The sequence below is a fragment of the Telmatherina bonti genome, assembly GCF_933228915.1.
Source record: "Telmatherina bonti genome assembly, chromosome: 4".
In the NCBI taxonomy this organism is placed as follows: Eukaryota; Metazoa; Chordata; class Actinopteri; order Atheriniformes; family Telmatherinidae; genus Telmatherina; species Telmatherina bonti.
Window position 1 is genome coordinate 13,049,222 of NC_136622.1, and position 21,480 is coordinate 13,070,701.

At 38.9% G+C, this 21,480-nt stretch overlaps 1 protein-coding gene across 1 annotated transcript in view; it reads right to left on the reverse strand.

Moving 5' to 3' along the window:
- Positions 1-21,480, reverse strand: part of LOC306755432 (plexin-A1-like) — a gene marked incomplete at both ends in the record, with an annotated part of 239,478 nt that overhangs the window by 207,763 nt on the left and 10,235 nt on the right. Inside the window, one exon of the mRNA XM_079239811.1 lies at positions 6,532-6,714. Within this exon, the coding sequence (XP_079095937.1) occupies positions 6,532-6,714 (183 nt within the window). The remainder of the gene's footprint in view (positions 1-6,531; positions 6,715-21,480) is intronic.

Below are 21,480 nucleotides of genomic sequence, written 5' to 3' on the forward strand. Positions count from 1 at the left end.
GAGCAGAGGGGAAGAGAAGGTTTCTATAGACAGAAAAACCTGAAGACAAGGAGAGCATATGAGCACAGGAAGACAGAACAGGATGATAATTCACTCAAACATGAGCACAGCTTATAGCAGCAGTATTACCTCTGCAGGATTTACACACTACTGCTCACTCATAAGGCTCCTAGATCAGTGTCACATATATGCATTTATAGGGGGTATAACACACTTGCACTAAAACATCTGTTCACTGGAACTTGTCATACATATACTTTTATTTACATCACAGCAGGTAATAAAACTCCAATGTCTTATTTGGAGCAGCTTGCCAAGTATGTGCCGTTGGAAAACAGCAACGCAGTTGTGTGTATGTGTTTAGTTCCTGTGGGACTTAAGGTGGAATCATTTGGATGATACCTCTTCTGCACATATGCAGCATCAAAAAATCCTGTTGTGTATGACGAGAAACTAATAAGATATTATTTCACAAGTGTCTACTTAATGGGATAAAGATGGAATTAGAGTGTTCAGGTGTTGAGCTCATCTGCTCATTATGAGTTAGTATTGGAGGAAAAGAGAAAACTATAATCTGTGCTCATTTCCACACAAACAGGGAAGCAGACAGAGTCTGGTGCAAATATTATCAATCATTTCTACCAGACCGGTGTTTTTGCCATCTAACCAGCACGAGCAGCCGATGCGCCACTTCAATCATCGCCTGCCAGTCTAAATGCTAGCGCTAATTAGCATTCACATGCTAAATTACCTCCCATCCCATGTTTCCTGATTAGGCTTAATCATTCTGACAGCAAGTTTTACTGCTAAGCCTGCAAAGCCAATACGTCCAGGATCATATCAAACTGCAGGAAGGGATCCAAGGAGTTCTGGGATGCAAAGAGAAACATCCTGGGTGATACAGTGCTTACATGAGGTTTGGGACAACTTTGGTCCTCACGCATAGGTTTACCATTTTTAGTGACCATTTTTAATAACTGACTCTAATAAAATACTTTGGAAAAGTAAAAAAAAAACAAAATAAATAAATGTCATTACTTGGGTAATACAATGTAAATACACTGCATTACAAGAAAGTGTTCACATTTCTTCTTCAGTTTTGCGTTTTGGTTTTTCCCTCAAAGCAAAATGCCAAATACTGGTGAAAGATAATTACAACATATATAAAGTTATATGGAAAATTGCTTCAGTAGGTATTCCTTCAGGGAGGACAATACATTTCATCTGTGTGATACAGTATAAATACACAGCATTACTAAAACAAAAGCAAACATTTAAACATACACTGTTAAAACTAATTTAGTTACAGTATAATGGAATATAATCAAAGTGTCTTCAGTCAGAGGCTGCTTCAGAAAAGTTATTTCCCACCACAAAGGCTTTATTTTTATTATGACTGTTTTTCTTATATTGTTCTGTGAATTTACTTGATTATTTAGCTATTAACATAATTATTTGATCATTAATTTACTTAATAAAATAAACTATTCATTGTTATATTGCAACATTTCCATTTGGTTATTAATAAAATCTTTTATTATTTTCTACATCAGATAGAGAAAGAGAAAAGTTTAAAATCGCTAAATACTAAAAATAAATAAATAAATAAAAAGTACCTTTAGGATGTGTATGTAAGCAATTTCTGTGCCATTCTGGTTCCACAGCTAAAGAGACACAGGGCAGATTTTGATTCAATTCACACGACATATTGCTTACTTATTGTCTTGGTAAATAACATTAAGGTTCTGGGAATGTTGTTAACAGAGAGCGGAGAGAAACTGGCTAGGATGTAGCCGTAGACAGTTCAGCATATCACAGCTGTCATCCTGCAGCAAAGTAAAACACGGGGTGCATCTTGCGAAAGCTTGAACTAGATGTTTTCTGAGTGAAGGAGGCAGGTTCGATGGAGGGAGCAGGGGCGAGTGAACTTCTGGTCCCCCTCAACAGATCTGAGACGGCCTGAAGTCTAACCAGCCTCGCTTGTCTCTGTGTCTGAAGGCAGTAAAGTGGCAGTGTTATGTCAATCAAACAGTTGGCACAGTTACCTCAGTAGCTCTGTACTCCAATCAGTCCTGTCACTCAGGCTATCTTCCAAGATAGAAAGGAAAAGGAAAAGTAATTGGATTCGCTACTAGCAGGGAAATGATGAAATGACATGAAACCATACCCCTTTCACCCACCGCACACAGACACCTTCATACACCTATACATCACCGAGAGTAAATCTCCTCCTCTTCCTCTTTCTCTCCATGGGCCTTGCTTATCTCTTTTTGTTTCTGAAATCTGGAAATACTTCAGGCTGTTGAGAGTTTCTTTTCATCTCGCCTGATGCGGCAGGAGCACCTTGTTCTCCCAGGTAGACAAAAGAGGAGATGAAACGGGGTGAATGAAAGGATTTCCGGGCTTTACTGAGATCTGAGGAGGCTTTTTGGGGTGTTTTTTTGGCAGTCGGTGAAGGAGGAACCCTTTGGTGACTTCTCATGCAGTTAAAACTCGGTACTACCGTGCCTGCTAACAAAGCGATGTACAGTACTACAGCATCTAAAAGGAAATGTAATCATATGTGACTTTGATGTTGTCAGCACAGAACAACAGTGTACGCTGGATACCTCTGGTAGACAGACGGATATAAAGCAGCAGCGTCCTCTGATATGGCGTGAAGAAACAGAATCCTTCATACAATGTACAATCAGCCGTATTTACTGTATTCTAACCATTCAAAAGTAATGTCTACATTGGACAACAAGTGTGTCTATCAGGTATGTAGGTCCGCTCCAAAGCTAGAGTATCTTTTGTCTCTAAAAGCTTTGAACTGAACCATCCATTTCTATGCATGGTTAAACTGAGCTACAGCTATAGCTGGTCTGGGACATTCTGTCCTTGTCCAAATACACAAAGAAAGGAGGGGAATCCATTTATTGATTTAAGTACATATTCAACTCTGATACAGTAAGTAGTAGTAGATCACCTTCACCTGTATTTATTTATTATTTATTGTAAATATTATTCATCAGTTCACTCATTTGCATGTGGTTATTTGTCTCATTTTTCTGTGTAGAAGCCAATTCTGTTACTTTCTAGTCAATGTTCCAATACAAGACCTATGGAGCCAAAGTCTGAGCCCATGAACTTCTTTAGATGCATCTCGACTCTCATACTAAAATACCTGGATGTGTTAAATAGACTTTAAGAAAACTAAACACCTTACAAGTAAGGCTAAATTGTTTACATGTGATTCAAAAGTCTGTTTTAAGGGCAAGCCAACACAATATTTACATTTTTTTTTCGATAAACATAATCCTGCTGAATGATTCTTCTCTTTTCTTTCAAATTCAGTAAAAAAATTCAACTTTATTTATATAGCGTCAAATAACGGCAATGCCATCTCAAGATGCTTTACAGACAGAAAAATAAATAAATAAATAAATAAATAAAACATAATGAAAGTCAATTCATAATAGCCTATATAAGGAACCAACAGATTGAGTTGGGTCCAACTCAATCTCCCATCCTGAGCAAGCACACTGGCGACAGTGGGAAGGAAAAAACTCCCTTTTAACAGGAAGGAAACCTCCGGCAAAACCCGGAAAAAAGCCATCACACTACAAATGACACTGTACTAAATGATATAGGCATTTTTCAAAAAACTCAGAAAATATTGAACCCAGTAAATCTACGGGTTAGCATTCAACATGTCCCTTTAGCTTTGCTGACTCCTTCACTTTATTTGCATTTATAAGGATCATAACACCTTCCATCTCATGCTGCAATGAAACAGAACTTATCAACAGAACATAGTTTGGTATGAAGTGAAAAGAGCAACTTGCAAAGGCTTCTCATAAAGCGATGTCGGTCCCATGAAACTGCAGAGAAAGAAAGACATTAACCCAACAGCGATGGAGATGTTGGGCGGTGCTTACACAGACATGCTGGGTGCTTAGTCAGTCATGACATTGTGATTAGTCATGCTGATGTAAAGCAGTGAACATTTAAAATAACTTACAGCATAACTCTTTATTATCCTGCCTCTCTCTCTCAAACACACGCACACACACACGACCTGCCAAAACACACCTAGGCAAATCCAATGTACTATTAAGATTTAAGATCTGCATTAGTGATTATATATTCATAGATCAATCAATGCAGGCGAGACGTGTCCGTGCAGGCAAACACTTTGCAACAGTCACATTGTAAGAATCCTAATGAGAATGAGGGTGTGTGTGTGTGTGAGTGTGCGGACATCAATACACTGCAGCTTTACATTTCATTAGGCCAAGGAGCACAGTTTAACTTCCAATGAGGAGCAATAAAACTGCACAGGCTGTAACCATCTCTCCATCTGCTCCAGCCACACTTTTTATTTAGTCTCCCTGATCCCAGTTCCCGTCTCTTCTTAGTCCCTCCAAACTTTGTTTTATCCAAATCAAATTCACACATTTAATACTTATTCTCCAACCAATTTGACTCAACCTCCCCTGAAGCCAAACCAATCACCTCCTGTGTCTGAGGGAAGAGCCTAGCAAAGGCATGAAGAAGTGGGGAAAGCTTAACAAACTGGCTGTGGCCTGAATCGCTGCTGATTTAATGTAATTGTCATCCCGTCTCGCCGTTTCTGCGCTCAAACAGACGACTACATTTTGCCAAAGCATCTGCATTGATTTGTGCGAGGACACTGGCAGCCTCCACCTCCGTGCTCCTCTCTCTCCATTCCACCGAGCACAGGAAGACATGCCGGCCGAGGGGGAAATGGGATTCCGATCAGCGGGATATCATCCAGGATCTGCTGACCCCCACACTCTCAACAGACACACAAATCATCTGTCTGCACACACAACCGAAGACACAGTGCAGGGGTCAGTCGCAAGGACTAGCGGGCTAGGTTTCAGTTGACTTAGCAAAACTCAAATGACAGGAAGCTGTGTAAGGAGGCTCGTATGGGTCTGCGCACGTGTGTGTGTGTGTGTGTGTATATGTGAGCACATTATTATAGCCTATAAAAAAGTAGTTGACAGCAGCATTACTGCGCTGCAAAAACGCTTTCCGCAGGCTGCTGAGACGAACCAGCTTAAACTGCCAAATGTAGATCCTGCATCGGCTCTTTTTTTTTTTTTTGTTCATGTGACAAAGGAAAGCGTAAACGTGAAGACGGCGCGGTACGCATCGCCCTCTCAAATAAAAAGACTTCAGCGCTGACAAAATGATGCCTGGCTTGAAAACACACATAAAAAACCAAACTCTAGGGAATAACTCAAAAACTTTGCAACGTGAAGTGTCAAGACGGTGAAATATGAAGTTCACTTTTCTTTATTTATTTTGTATTATATATGTATTTATGCAATTACTTTTATCCTCAGCTGACAGTTTTTCCTCAGTCTGAAGAGCATTAGTTATACACACACTTGCATGTAGGGGCCCTGCTGTGGAAAGAGGTGGGAGAAAAAGAGGAAAAAGGGAAAATTTAGCGACGGCTCAGTCGGATCTCAGATGAAGGAGCAGCTTATTGGCACGCTCTGTGCAGTCTACTCAACATGGGGACTTGAGGAACACCACACATATTTTAAACACATACACGTGCAAAGAGACTTCATACTGTGTGTGTCTTGAGAGAAAAAAAACTGCTGGCCCGTGAGTGAAACCAGCTTTTGAGGCACCTGCAGCCAAACAGAAACAAACACACATAAAGAAAAGGGGCTTTTCTCACCTATGCTCCTCAGGAGACACATAAAACATCCTCTGCACCCACCTTATAGCCACTCAGACACACTCAGTGGCTTTTGAAACTACTACTGCGACAGCAACATTTGGCAAAGATAAAACCCACACATCCCCAGCTTTTCTAGCAGCAGGAGCTCCACTCCAGATATCACCCAAAAGACAGAAGCAAACAACTTCGCTCTGTGGGAGAAAACACGCATCTCCAGAGCTGCTGCCTTACAGGTTATGGCAAGTGTGAAAGTGTGCATGCATTTTATTTAAAAAGCATTTTAAGACAAAGACAAAGCTGTAAAAAAAAAAAAAAAAAAAAACACATTTCAAGATGAATTTAACCTGAAATACGACTGAAGACAAACAGTATCCCGACACACGTTCAAAGCTGAATCTGCGGTGAGTTATGACACGACCATTTGTCAGCCATGCTATAACCAATGATCATTCAAAATACATCATACAACGACACCAAATTGCTTCAAAGTGGAAATGGTTTTCTGAGCCTTAAGTGCACACACACAAACACACACACACACTGTGCCACTGCAGACGCTTCTAAATCACCATTTTTGTCACACATTTCATTAGTACCCAGTCACCCATCATGAAAACAACACTTTTGTCAGGATAAACTGTTTTATGTGCAAAACGGCGTCATCATTTGTACTCGTTTACTATACATATATATATATATATATATATATATATATATATATATATATATATATATATATATATATATATATATATATATATATATATAAAAATATATATATATATATATATATACAAAGAGATTGAAGTTGTAAGGCTGCCTACCTTTTTCATGCGTCCGCTGCGAGTGCCTGTAAACACCACGGTGCTTCCTCTGTAGTCATAGGCCGCAACAGAGGTCATGCCATCGTCCTTGTCCACATAAAGAGGGATGCCTTCGATGGCTGTTGTGCCCCCTAGAGGCTGGTTGAAATCCTGGCCACAGAAGTTATCGTCTATCTGCAGTGGCTGTGATTTGGGGATAGAGAAGGAGAAAAATCAGTTAACCATCATCACTACCTTCAGTCACCCAGCACTCTGGATACAACTGGTGCTTCTAAAGTCATGCCGCTGCAGATTTAGTGCCGATGTCAAATTACTTGACTGTGCTGAAAACACTTCCGTTCATTTGCTCTTTTTTTTTTCCATGAATAATAATAGACAAGCAGTAAAATGAAAAAATGTATTTAAATAACTAAAATAAAAAAAATAAAAAAGCCTATAGCACTTCATGTAAGGACCCGCGTCCAACTGGACAGTCCACTAGGACCTTCCTACGATGTCCTCTACTGTTTGATTTTGTGCTTGTGTTGTTCTCACTCATATGTAAGTCGCTTTGGATAAAATGACTGTCAAATAGAAATATACATAAGTCCTCCCATTGAAAAAGGAGGTTTTTGCAACATTTACTCCACTTGGCTTCAACCAAACAAATACCTTCCACATGAACTTGTCACTTCAGGAACATAAGAGAAAAAAGTTGAACTTTTTATAAAAATACAGCAGTGCGAGACGGTGCATTCCTCTCCATGGCATTATGAAAGCAAACGATCTGAATTTGCATGAAATTCTAAACTAATTAAAACATAGTTATAGTGAGATTATTTCCAAAAGTATGTGATTGGTGGATTATTCTATTACTACAACCAGCCAGCCAGAACTGACTCCCCCCCCCCCCCTTTTTTTTTAAACTACATAGTGAATCATGATGTCAAACCCTGCAATTAAGCATCTCAGCATGGTCTCAATAAATAAACGTCTCTTTGCCAATGTTTGAGATATTGATTCCGTACAGCTTTGGCAGTGTACTTTCTAATAAGTACTAAGCCAATACAATGTATTCATCAGCTGACACTGATATAAACATGGCATGCAGGGATAACAAATAAACAGGACACAGTAGGACAGGAATGACAGGAAGTAAATTATAGGTCAGATTAGCATATCGGAATCAAAATGTCTTGTATATGCTCATTGGCATGCTGATATGTTCATATTTCACACCCGATCTATGCATTTACTGATTTCTGTGTGAGTGTGGAACAGACATGTCATTAAAATCATGTAATAGCTATACAGGAGGTTCCCAAGCTCTGACATCCACGATGGAGATAATCTACATCTAGATTAGCCGTGTAATCTCACATACATGCTTGTCGAATAATACAACTTCAGTTTCACACAGATCTGAATGGATATTAAACTGATCATCCATGCACATCCTCATCAAAAACAACTAAATATTTCAGCAGAATTTTAAAAGAATAAATCTAAAATGCAAAGTAATACACTTCTCCATCCACCAATGTTGTATTAACACTTTTTACATCATTATGAGTTTAGTTAGCAACAAAAAATACCTCAAATTGTCCAAATTTTCTTTTAATGTATATATTTAACTTTAACTTTAATTTCTACCATCTACTGCAAAAAATAGACAGAAAACGCATGCAAATGTACAAAAAATGACACATACTTGCAAGAAAAAAAGTATTTTACACTGCTTAAGATGCATTCGGACAAACAACCAATTACAAGTTTGTCCCAGTTCCATGTAAGTGTGTCCAAAATACTGACTCGCATGTGCAGAGAAGGAAACTCAGATGAAAACTTTAACAGTTTTTCACAAGAACACTCATGCATACAACATATGCTCAAAGAACAAAAGGTCGCACACACCCATAAACACACACACAAGCCCGATTAAGCCTCCCACACTAAACAAATTAACATGCCAGCTTTCTCTTGTTCATTACAAGACGTATTGTTTCCATGGAGACCAATCAATCACCAAACCCCTTCAAAACAGCAAAGCTGTCAGGGAACGTGTGCGTTTGTGCGTGAGTGAGGGAGGTTGAAAAAAGGTTGAGAAAACGCCTGTGGCGGACATTGTCTGCCTTCTACCAGACTTTCAAAGGCAGCAAGAAACACAGCAAAGTTTTAACTTCGCTGAACAAAGACTCAAAGTGACAAAGTGACTGAGAGAAGGAGGGAGAGTGGGGAGCACACACACACACACACAAAATGACTTTGGCTTCTGCATGATTTACATAAACATGTTCTCAACTGTTTTCCGAGTAATTTGAGAAGAGGAAAAGAGGACGCAGAGAGAAAAACGAGTGAGGGAGGTGACAGAGGGAAGATGGAGACCAATGTGACAAATCATGGAGAAGGAAATTAAAAGGAGGAATCAAGTTGAGGAAGGGACAACGGAGGAAAGACAGACATGAGGGGAAGGATGAAGGCAAAGAAAAGGCAGAGGTGGCCACGGCACAGCGACAGCGTGACCTCTTGCACTGGGTCCCTGCCATGAAGTCCCCTTGTTTCCTCTGATAAGGAGAGCAGGCCCAGTAACCCGTTCGTTCATTTCACTCATTTCCTCTTTCTCTTTTTCCCATCCAATTTTCTCCACACCCTGCTTATCCTCCTTTTGTCTTTTTCAGCCTCTGCCTTAAACTATTCCTCTCACATCTTTCCAGCTTCTTTTAAGGTTCACAAGAAGTGGCCAGTGGGAAATCATGTCTGTCCCAGAGGGTTGCTCTTTTTTTTCCTGCTTTCACATGCCTGCAGCCCTTTCAGACCACACTTGCTTCCTACTTTCCTTTCAAAGCATTATCAGAGATGATCCGAGGTTAATAACATTTACATCACTGTTAAGACCGGGAACCACATGCTGCTCCAGAGGTCGCTCAACCAAGCTGAGAAGATGACCTGCATGTCAAAATCATTGCAAGTAAACAGGATAACACACAACTTCATCAAGGATTTCACTATTTTCCAAAAATATGTTCTGCTCTCTAAAGTATGGAGATCAAACCATCTGGTAGTTTGGATTTATTAATGTCGGGCTGCTCGTACTTCAACTAATCTGCATCGCCGGTGTATGTCAAGCTCGCACACACTGAAGTGAGATCACCATCTTTCCAGCGCTCTTGTCGCCATGCTGAGGACGCTAATGGTTTGTTATGTTTAGCTTGACTTGCATCATTACCATAGAGTCAACAGCTCAGATTGAGGCACAGTGGAGCGTTCAGTCAATGTGTTTTCACCGCAGACAAATGTGGCCTCACACAGGCCTGACATCTGCTAGCTGTTGTGTGCCTTGTAGACATCTACAGCCCACCCCTTTTATCATCCCTCCGCTGCTTCTCGTCGAGGGGAAACTGAAGCTTTTCATCACTGCTGCACAATATTACAATGACTTGTGATATATTAACAAATATGGAATCACTTCTGCACTTGTGGACCGAAATTATCTTCCTCAAAGTGAAGATTATCTTCCTCAAAGTGAATGGCAGCTTTCATTAATACACCTCTTATCTCAAGTCCCAACTTCTACCATAGAAAGGTCTACATGTATCATTTGTTTTGGTCAAAGTGGTTTTCTTTCATATCGGCATTGGACATGTTCTTACTGCAATAATGATGCAGTCCAAGCGGTCGTATTAAATGCAGAAGGCAGGTATCAGAACACTCAGTTTGGAGAAGTTTCTCAAAAGGGAGTGAAGCTTTAAGTTACTTAAATAGGGGTCAGAGAGAAACTAGCTTTTGTCGTCTAAAATAGGCAAGTGTCACTGAATGGCACAGTGGTTGTGTAGGTATCCTGCAGCCAATCAGTTGAGACTTAAGATTCTACCATTCTTCCCTCAAAACACCAAGAACAAGACAAAAAAAAAAACACTGAAAAAACACTGGAATAAACACTTCCAACCTTCTAAACCTTTGCAAATTGCTAAACTTTTGAGGAACAAAAATGATCGATTGCAGGCGGCATTACATGTAATCCAATCCAATTCAATCCAGTCCAATGTTCATTTCAAACACAAAATTTGTCCTTATAATCAAATCACACCAAAGATACTTTATTCATCCCCGAGGGGAAATTCTTTTTTTTTTTTTTCAAATCAAAGAAATACAAGAAGAAAAATAAATAGATGGAGATGTTTACCAGCTAAAAACAAAAAAACAGAGTAACTTCACACTAATTGCAAAAGTTACACAATTTAAGACAATTTAGCATTCATTCATATTTGAATTGATTAAGTTACTGACAAAAAAAACCTCCTCTATGGTTGCAAACTGAGTAGGTTTTTGCTTAACTCCTGTAATTATATTCTCTACCATTCTCCAAAATAAAATGTTCAGCAAAGACAGTGACTACTCCCATGCACTTAATCCAGCCCACTTCCAGAAACAAAGTAAAGTAGAGTATCCCTTTCAGAATCTTATCATATTGCCCACAAGCTTGCAATTACACATAATACAGTCAGCAGCTAAATTATAACCAAAAAAACTTGACTTGAGTTTTAAGCTGTCAAGACTAATGCATAAGTGACATTTGATACTCTGTGATAAAGAGCTCTAATAAGCTTTTGGCCATTTGTCCTCCATTTGTCACAGTCCAGATACTCCGTCATAAAAATCAGATGCTCGTCATATCAGGGCTTGATTTTATTGCTTAAATTAATCATTCTCTAATCATCAGCTGCATGACTCAGTTAACAGGCGTTTACTGTGCTTCGGAAGGACATTTGTGGCTTCCAAAGAAAAAGATCTTTTGCTTTAAAATCCTAATGTCAACCTTTAAAGATTATACTGTTCATAACATAAATCGCTGCAATAATCCTACAGGAGGTGACCTACAGCAGTCTTTGCTTAGAGTTTTTAAAGGGCCGGTGCAGCGTGTCCCCATCGGCCTGCTGGACCTCTGACCGCGCTATTATTAGCTTTCTTACTATAGCTCATAATCAGGACAATGTACATAGCATCATTACACAAACATATTACACATGCACATCTTTGCTCTAATTCCAGAGGGTTAGACAAGGACAGAGTCCCCTGTGTTGTCCTTACCGAAGACCTCTGTTGTACACAGGCTCAGGCTGGCCCCAAGCTACACACACAACCACAAACACACATGCAGACCACTGCCAAACTCTTGCTGGGTGAATGATGATGAGGTGATGAGGGAAAGAGTGGGGCAACTCAGATGAGAGGGGGGAAAAAGGAGATGGGGAGGAGAGAAAAAAGGACCGTAGAGGGGGGATAGAGAGAAGAGACATAGTTGAGGGCTTTAGGGTCAACAGCGCTCTTGTAGCCACTAATGAGCCTCAAGCCAGGAGGAGAGAAAGAGTGGGCAAAACAGAGTTTAGACCCGGCCCTTTGAACCATCCATTCAGCATGGAAGCATGAGACCAGCAGTGACCGTAATGTGGTTTTTAAACTATTCAGCACTGGGAAGAACATGTTACCATCTTAACCACAGCTAGCTGCGCACTCATCCACCACTCAACCACACACACACACAAATATTCATTGTAAAACTGACATCTCCGTTCCTTTCTGTTTGTCATTTCTTCTTCCAAACTTCACTCTCACATCAACTTGCTCTGCACTGTGATGCTTGCAGTTTATGCTTACATTCTGTGATGAATGTTTCCTTTTATGAAGTAATGACTGCTGTGGTTTGAGACAGCTTGATTAGCATGCACGTGGTGCGCAGATACCAGGCTGCGACTGGGTAAATGGTCAGCAGCTTACAGCGGATTGACTCATGGAGGACAGCTTAAATATGAAAACCCAGGCTGATGGTCGAAGAAGCACTCATCCAACCCTGCTACCAAGTTGAAACGCAGTCATACATGAAAATGGTAAATTCAGTACAGGTTGGAATTTTTTCAGATATACTAACATGGGGCCTAAACATTAACTGAGCAAAATGGAATGAAATTAGGCCTAAATGGCCACCAGTAAAACTGCTGAAGCATTTTGAAGATCAGTGATTGAACAGAGGTTTCCTGCTGTTTCTCACCAATTCAACAATATGGCGATTTAGTGTCGGCACGACTCAATATGTGACAGTACAGAGGACTAAACTAACTAAATTTTCTGATTCGTATGTAACCACTTCTGCACCAGAGCCAATCCTTTACTATGATCTAATTAATGGCACAAAAATAGCATAACTGGCTCTTTATTAATAGTAGAAAATTCCAATAATACACAAAAATGACTGGATAGGGGTGTGTATACTTGTAGGATTGGCAGTTATATAATAAATAGTTTGTTGAGTGTGTTTGCAAGGGATGGGGAGGTATCCAAGTATGAGACAACACCCAGTTGATCTTAAAGGGCAGGGATCTGCCCAAGTCTTCACAAAAAAACATGTTTGTGAAATTTCCATAGGAGAAAACGTCTGAAAACATCAGAAAGAAGTCTCTGATGCTCATCATGATGGGAAACTGTGTTTAATTTAAACGCCACCAGATAGATGCCCACAACTAGGAGGAATGTACAGAAACATGTCGTGTAAAAATCTGCAAGATCCTGAGATAACTGGAATTCAACTCAAGGCTTTGACTGGCTGTCAGTGTTCATAAATCAACCATCAGAGCATCAAACAGAAAACTGGTGTACCAGAAAAATGGGTGTGATAAAACGTATTATGTGGACAGATGACACAAAACTATAAATAATTAGCCTTTTTATGAAACAAGAATGAAAGCATGCCATGCTTTGCTCTTCGTGTTTTTTTTTTGTTGCTGGCTCATCATTAAACAGAGTATGAGGACACATACAGTGTACAGCATTTAACCATTTTATTCTGAATACAGAAATGGAAAGTATGATCTAACTTCTTTTTAGAAATAATTTCTGTGCTAAACCATAAAAAAATCTGCATCACTTTCAACCGTGAGCAGACTTCTACTTTCATGTCTTGATTAATGTGCAGATATAAGAGACACTGAAGATCATTAGGAAAAGGAAAGAGTGGGAATAAGCGCGTCGTAGATGCTGATGGAGGTAAATAGAAAGAGAAGGCGAGATGTCATCAATGTGCTCTCCAGAGACGAAGGCCTCAAGCATCTTTCATTCAACACTGGTATAAACACATTGTCACAATCCCGTGGAGAATGAGCAGCGTGTGTGTGTGTGTGTGTGTGTGTGTGTGTGTTAAACACAGCTCAAGCCTCTTTCCCATGTGAGAAAGATAATGCTAAAGTGAGAGTTGCAGTGAGACACGCTGGCTGATGCAATGAACAACAAGACTTGCAGTACCTTTATTATGTAAGTTCAGTGTGAAATTAGTGTGCACTTTTGTAATAAAAGCAAGGGATGAGATTAGACCATCAGACATGGAAATAAAAGTCAATAACACACACACACACACACACACATGCACATACAAAACACACTACGATGGCCTGCATCCCAGCATTTGTTGTGACTTGGCGGTGGAAGAGAAGGACAGCATCGGTTGGCCTTTAGGTTCCCCCCACCGGCCAATTTCTCCTTTCTAATTAGTTGTTAATGAGTGTGTGTGCATGTGTGTGCACGCACATGACAACCAAACAAGAGAGAAAGACAGTGTGTATTGTATGACAATGTAGAGGGTGCAGCAGGGATCTTGAACATCTGTCTAACAGCCTGGAACATTTGAAGCCGTGACCTGTTTATACAGGAGTACACATACACACACACACACACACACACACACACACACACACACACACACACACACTTAACATAACATCTCTCTTGCTAATGGAATTGTTTGTGCATGTTGGTGAGATAAACAAAGAGTTATAAAGAAAACACATGCAGAAAGAGGGGATTTATGTCTAAATGCGTTGCAAATATCAGCCAATCAATCAGGAATTTGCATCTATCACTTTAACATACATGTGTATGTTGTCAACGATCACACTCAAGTGTACACCAAAAGATGTGAATGATCCAACTACAGCATGCTCTCAACAGTAATTGTCACAGAAAACAGCTGTCGTGGAAAACAAGACATAAAACAGTTTTTCTTGATTTGTGAATTCTTTGCTTTTGTCAGAAAACATGTATTCAAGGGTTTATCTTTGCACAGACAAGCATATACTCTGTAGTTTAATAAGAACAGATGGTCCCTAACAGAATAATTGCTCATATATTTTATAATTAATGTTCAGATAAAATGTTTTCAGCATGCTTTCCTACACGGGTAAGCCACAGGGTAAGTTTCACAATTAAATTATCTTAAGGGCACAAAACCAGAAAATGTGGGAATAATTATGTGGGAAATATTTTTTTCTACCTAATCTAATCTTATTTACTAATTTAAGTCAAATAAAGGAAAAAATAATCTTATCTGTCATAATAACTACAAATGGGAACATGCCATGTTGAGTCATTTTTGTACTATGTAACAAAATGAAAATGCTGCACATTTGGCATCTTAATCTGTATATGATGGTTCTGATTTCTGCATCTGTAACTAGGAATCATTTATAATTCAAATTATCTTTTTTTTTGTTTTTTTTTTAATCATATTTGGGGAAACAAAATTGGAGGATAAACTAAACAGTATTTTGGCATCTGTTGTTTTGGCGTAGTTAAAACAAAGAGTATTAAGGGAAGGCCTGGCAGCAAGTAGATGTGCTCTGATGGAAGAAAAAGCTACCACTCAAATCATTCCTTTTTGTCTAAACCAAAGGAAGGTAAACTGAAAAAAAGAGACCCAAATATTTCAACTGAATGATAAAAAGAGCAGACCACATAAGACAGGTGGTGCAGTTCCCTGGGTGGAAGACATAAAGAATACATCCACTCTGCTTTCAAACATGGACTTTTCACTGCTCTGCAGCATATTAATGAATGGTCAGTACATATCTGTGTTGCACACATGCCAGCAAGTCTATAAAATGAAAAGTTATTATATTAAAAGTATAATCGCATTGTAACTAATAGGATATAATTGCCTAACTTCCTCTATAAATTCAATAATACTGAGGCTCAGCAGACAGAGCCACCATCTACCAGTCACAGAGTCTGTGCTTCATCCCCTGCTCCTTTAGTCCACCTGCTGAAGGGCCCTCAAGCTACCTAGTGAACCCAAGACAAGCAACAATGCAAAATGATGCAAAATGTATGGAACAAATGCACAGTACAAAATCCTTATGGCTTCCACTGTAAAGAGCTTTCAGTTCAGAAGGTGAGGAAGACAAGCTATAAAGAGCCCCCTCCGTTCACTTTTGTTCAAAGCGGGGATCCATGAAGCTTCATCAGCTCAAACATTTGTCACACTCAATATACTTTAAAACACCTTGAAATTCTCTTTTGGGATAATTGGTTTAATTGCAGAGTTCAAATAGAGAGGATGAATCACAAATGTGAGCCTCGCTGCTTTAAGTGCCACGCTGGGGAATTTAAAAGCAAGGTGGAGCAATTGTCAAGACTGATCCCCATCGGGATACTTTTCTGGGTCATAATTTCATCATTTTGAAGGTGTGCAGCAAAACAAAACACGCAAAGTGGAGCAATTCCTGAGAGACAGACTGATATCTGTGGGAAAAGAGGGCTTGGCTCCAACGGTTGATTGTCAGTCGGCCATATGGGTTAATGTGCCACAGTGGGATCCCGGCTAGCCCGGGCCATCAGCTGAGCTAAATCCATAAGGAAAGCTCCAGTCTGCTGTGTCACTTTTTTCTGGCACAGTAGGTTTGATGACCACAGTGATGCACTTTTTTTTTTTTTTTTTTTTAAAAGGCACATTCTGTAATTAAAGAGGAAAAGATGAAAACTGAGACATGACTACAATGTTTATTAATTTCTTGTGTTAAAATTCTTGGATGATGTGAATTTTTATTATGTTGGACAAAGTAGAAAAAGGAAAGTTATGTTTTCAATTAAAAATATCCACATATTTTATCTACATATATGTTAGACGCAATGTTCTAATAAGAAACAAAGTTAGTTGTAGTTTCTATCTGGTTGAACCCCTATTGGGAGGTCATGTTTTCAAGACCATCTGCTTTGCAGAATTATGGAAAAACCTCTACATCAATTTTCATTAAAACTGGAAATGAAATTTAGACCGATCTACGGGTTGTATTTTATGCATCTAGCGTTTAAACCATGTGCCTAAATTTTAAAAACTTAGTTTGATCAATGCGAACGCTTTCTGTTATATAGTTCTTCATGATAATATTCATATATTTCGATCAAGCCACAATTATTTTTCCTTTTTTTTTTCTTTACTAAAACTGCATCTGAAGATCTTTTTAACAAGTCTCACAGAAGTTATCATATGAATCTTTTATTAAATAAATGAATTAATTTCTGGGGGAAAAAAAAAGTCATTTAGCAGGAGGTGGTCCATGATCTTAAGTAAAAAAAGTCCTTATATCCGTTTTTCAGGTTGTGTTCCTGTGTGATCATCTGGATAAATCTCTGGATTGCCAAAGGAAGATTCAACATGCCAAACTACCTGGTATCTTATATGGTCTCATCTGAAGTTAAATGAACCTTTTTTTTTTTTTTTTTTTTTTTTTTTTAATGACCCAGATTCAGGTCAGCACATGCTTCATTTTTCCAAGAAAATGATCTGTACTTTATATACATTTCAAATTTTTAGATCATGCAACAGTAAAGCATTCTGCAACAAACTTAATGAGTTGCATCCATTTTCCCAGTTTAAAAATTATTTCATAGTAGCTTCTGGCATGTAGACTTTCTCTCCCGGTGTTGAGCTTATTACCACTTGGTAAAGTGAAGCAGTGTGTAACTATATTTTGCCCACACAGCTGTGAGATTATGGTTGGTGGAACACATTTGCTGCTGTTTGGCCTACATTTACCAAAAAACAGGCAAACATCACATTAGTAAATTTACAAAAATGGCTTTCCATGCAACATGAGCAAAAGATGCTCAACTCTGTCCATCTGAGCCCTGCCTTCTATAATCTGTGTAATCTGAATTTAAACCTTTCCAGGTGGCTGTAATCCAGTTAATTCAAAAACATACAGAAAACCTCTCAGATATGAAACCCTGTCAAGTCGTGTGCTGTTTGAAAAAATGCAGAGATTGTATTCTTAGCATAAATTCTCCAAACCCACCAACAAATCTGAAAACATATGAAGTGCACAACTTTAGTTGTTGATGACCATCAGCCTCTTGCAGGCTGATGAAATTCAATCAATCTGTCTTTCTTATTTTGGTAAATAAACATTAACAAGAAATAAATCAATGGTAAATTTGTGCAGAACTGATTTTTTTTTTTTTTTTTACATGTTGTACAAGAGATGCGAGACATGCTGCTAAAACTTCAATGAGTTCAGTTAATGATCTGAATCCAAATAGATGTTTTGCATCCAATTCATATTTCAAATATTAGCTATTTGCACTTGCGTGTGTGCGTGTGATGTTTGTGCGTACATATTAAAAATTGAAGCCAGGAGGTGTCTTAAAACTTCATCTTTGTTTAACAGAGCTTCCCCCAGCAGATTGCAAAAAAAACCCAAACAAAGCTGGGATACATTGCTCCAAACCCACATGTGCATTCCTCCACACATATACAACAACACATGCCCTTGAAGTTAGATATGTGCACATATGAATAATTAAATGCACAAATATACATCACTGCAGGCATGTGTTTGCACAAACACACATGCATGCAGATGTCATAAACCCTCCCAAACACAACACAACATAAATGCCCATCAATAAATAATTACACTCTTCATTAGATGCTGCAGGTCAGCAGTTTTTGAGTGTGCAGCAGAGATCTGTGTCCTGGACAGCCAGCACGGTCTTTTGAAAAAAGAACTCGTTGGCCTTTCTGACCCCGTTTTAAAGCTGAAAAGAAATATGATTTGACCTTTCAGAACCTTGTTTCTCCTGAGAAGACTGCTTATGAAGTCATTAACTATATTTGACACAGCAAAAAGAAGCATAAAGGGTTTAGAGAACCGTTGTTCCAAGGCTAATTCCAGACTTACTCGACGAATAAGAAGATGATTATTCCAGATGTGGTACTCAGGTTCTTAAAACTGTAATATCACTGTTGGTATTTTTGCTCTTTGTCAACCCAAAAAAATATTTTTTAGACTACTGTTTTTCGGTGACAAAAGGTCACTTCACATTCAATTAATACAGCTTAAAGGCTCAGCAACCACAAGCTCCAAAATACTCCAAATCTACAATTAAGTGCCATTCTCATGGGGCCCTTAGCAGCCACTTGTCTTTTTAGTCATGTGTTACAGTTAACAATGAGCACCACTGTTTCATTAGATTAGGTTCACAAGCTTTATTCTGAAGTCGAATTTAAGAAATCTCCTCATTTGGACTTTTATATTAATTAGTAAATTTCTCCACAGGGTGGACACCATGTGACTCAGTCTGCAATTCACAAGATGAAAAAAAAAAAAAACGGAACATATGGAGGAGTGCTGCAGCTGAAATCACTAAAATGCCCCGATTTGTGTAACACACTGTTGTGTCATGCATCAAAACTAAAGGCAGGAGAGAGAAAGGGCACCTCGTCAAAAAATGTTTCCCCCATTGGGCTGTTTTCTACACAGTATTTGACAGCAATTCACCTCTGTGGAGCGGGCACACCATAAATCAATGCACTGAAATTTTTCCCTATGAAAACTTCCTGAAAGGGTCTTTTTGGGTAAAAAAAAAAATAAATAAATAAAAAAAAAATAGATGTGTTTAGAATGTCTTGATAGCTTATTTCACAATAATATTATATGATTAGTCCTAAATTAATATTTTATAAAGTAAGAAGTTTTTTTTGTTTGTTTTTTCAGGTTTTCTGTTGCTTGAGAGAAAAACTATCATAATAACATCAATTTTTAAAAAGGCATAAAACATTAAAGTCATAACTACCGTATTTTCGCGACCATAAGGCGCACTTAAAAGTCTTTTATTTTCCCCAAAATAGACAAAGCTCCTTATAATGTGATGCGCCTTATGTGTGTTCAGAGTTCCAAAATCTACAGAAGTTGTTGTGTCACTTTGATGAGCGCTCCCCTTGACTGACTGAGAGCGTTTCCCGCCGACACGCTGCTTGTATAGATAAAAGGCGGACGTAACAGAGGGCAGCATGAGAACATTGAAGGGGGGAGTGTGGGCGTGAAAGAAGACGCTAAAGGCATGCCCTCAGTAAGTATATAGTGCCGGTATGTGCATTATGCAAAACAACATTGGTTTGACTAATGACCCCCAAAGTGAAGTTGCGAACGGCGTGGGAGCGACGGATGACAGATAGCAAGATTTTACTAACGCTGGGAGGCAGCGTCAGGCGAGTTACGCCACCATTTGTGAATGGATTGCGGAGGCTTGGGCTAACATGTCTGCTTGCACTGTTGATCGAGCTTTCGCAAAAGTCGGAATCATTTATGAGGAGCCACACGGCAACAAGACTGACTGACAATGGCGAGCGGGAACCCGGCGTCTTCGATGGAGAACTCGCCCAGCTGTTCATTTCGGACACAGAAGATGAGGACTTTGATGGATTTGTGAATGAGGATTGATCAAAAAACAACATGAAAACATTGCTAAATTCTTCAATAAAGCACAACTGAACACAGTTTTTCTTCTGCTGCCTTTTTTGAAACACACGCAAGCAAGCATGTTTTAAGCTAGAGTACCGGTCCATGCCCGCGCCCTAAAATCCGGTGCGCCTCATGTATGTGTTAAATACAGAAATAGCACCCATAACTGAGACTGCACCTTTTAACACAGTGCGCCTCATGGTTGTGAAAATATGAACATATTTTATTGTATTTTAAAACTGCTAAAACCACCATAACTAAAATGGCAACTGAGGTACCTTTAATATGTTTTGAAGCCCCATCCAATCAAAACTCACTCAAAGGTAAATGTCTATTTTTTTTACATTCCAAGTGCAGATCTCTGTCACGTCTGGGTGACTTCTGTTCTTTATAGACATCAAGCATCATGACTCTTGTGCTGTGTTATTTCACCCACAAGGCTGCAAAGATCCAGGCTCTGTGGAAACCTGAGCTAATGTGGTGGGAACGGACAGTTCTCATGACAGAGTCAGGGTCCCCCTTTAACTCTGTCACCACAGGCCCATACAACATATAAACAGACTTAGTTTGTAGTGTTCCACATGTTCAGTATCGGTGAAAAACAACCGTTTCCTTTGATATGATGAAGAGTGGTAGATCTAAAACCAATCTGAATACACATGGGGGAAGTTTAGCCTGAAATAGTTGCAAAAATCTCAAGCACCTGAATGACAGCGTAAATTCTTTTTAAAAAATATTTAAATTTTTTACTACAAGGGTTTTTTTTTGGTTTTATTATTTTTTAGTAAAAATACTAAAATTTTCAAGCTAAAATGCTGCTACTTAGGGTAGTCTTGCTGCAGTTCAATGTTAAAATGAGTCAAATTTGGCCTGAAGCAGCAGGTTCAGCATCATCCAGTTGTTGAACATTCAATTATTCATTACAACAAAATAGAAATATTTAAAAAATTTATAGGAATAAGTTCAGATGGCATCCCCTTGATACGAAACGTTCAACAATTTTCTCAAATTTGGCACTCAAAGTTGTGAAGTTGAGCATCTCTGACTGCCTGAAAGCAGTTTGCATTTCTGAGAAGGGAATATCATCCGATGCCATCCCTGCCCCAGGATGCTAACCTGCCCTTGCTTGTGCTTGTTGGTTGAGTCTTTGTAACGTTTTAAGATATCCTGCTGAGATTTTTTTTTGTGAAAACACCTTTTTAAAAGATTTTTCTACAGTGGTTTAAAAGTCTGTGCAGCTAGATTTTTTTCTAGAAGTACTTCCAGTGCTTTCTGGCATCTTGTATTATGAATAAACATGCCAACAGAGAGGTTGTTTACACGTGGAAGCTGCTTGAGCGGTCAAAAATCCAAATAGATCCTTGGAATAAAACCCCAAATTCAGATGAGATTAATAGAAGAAGTC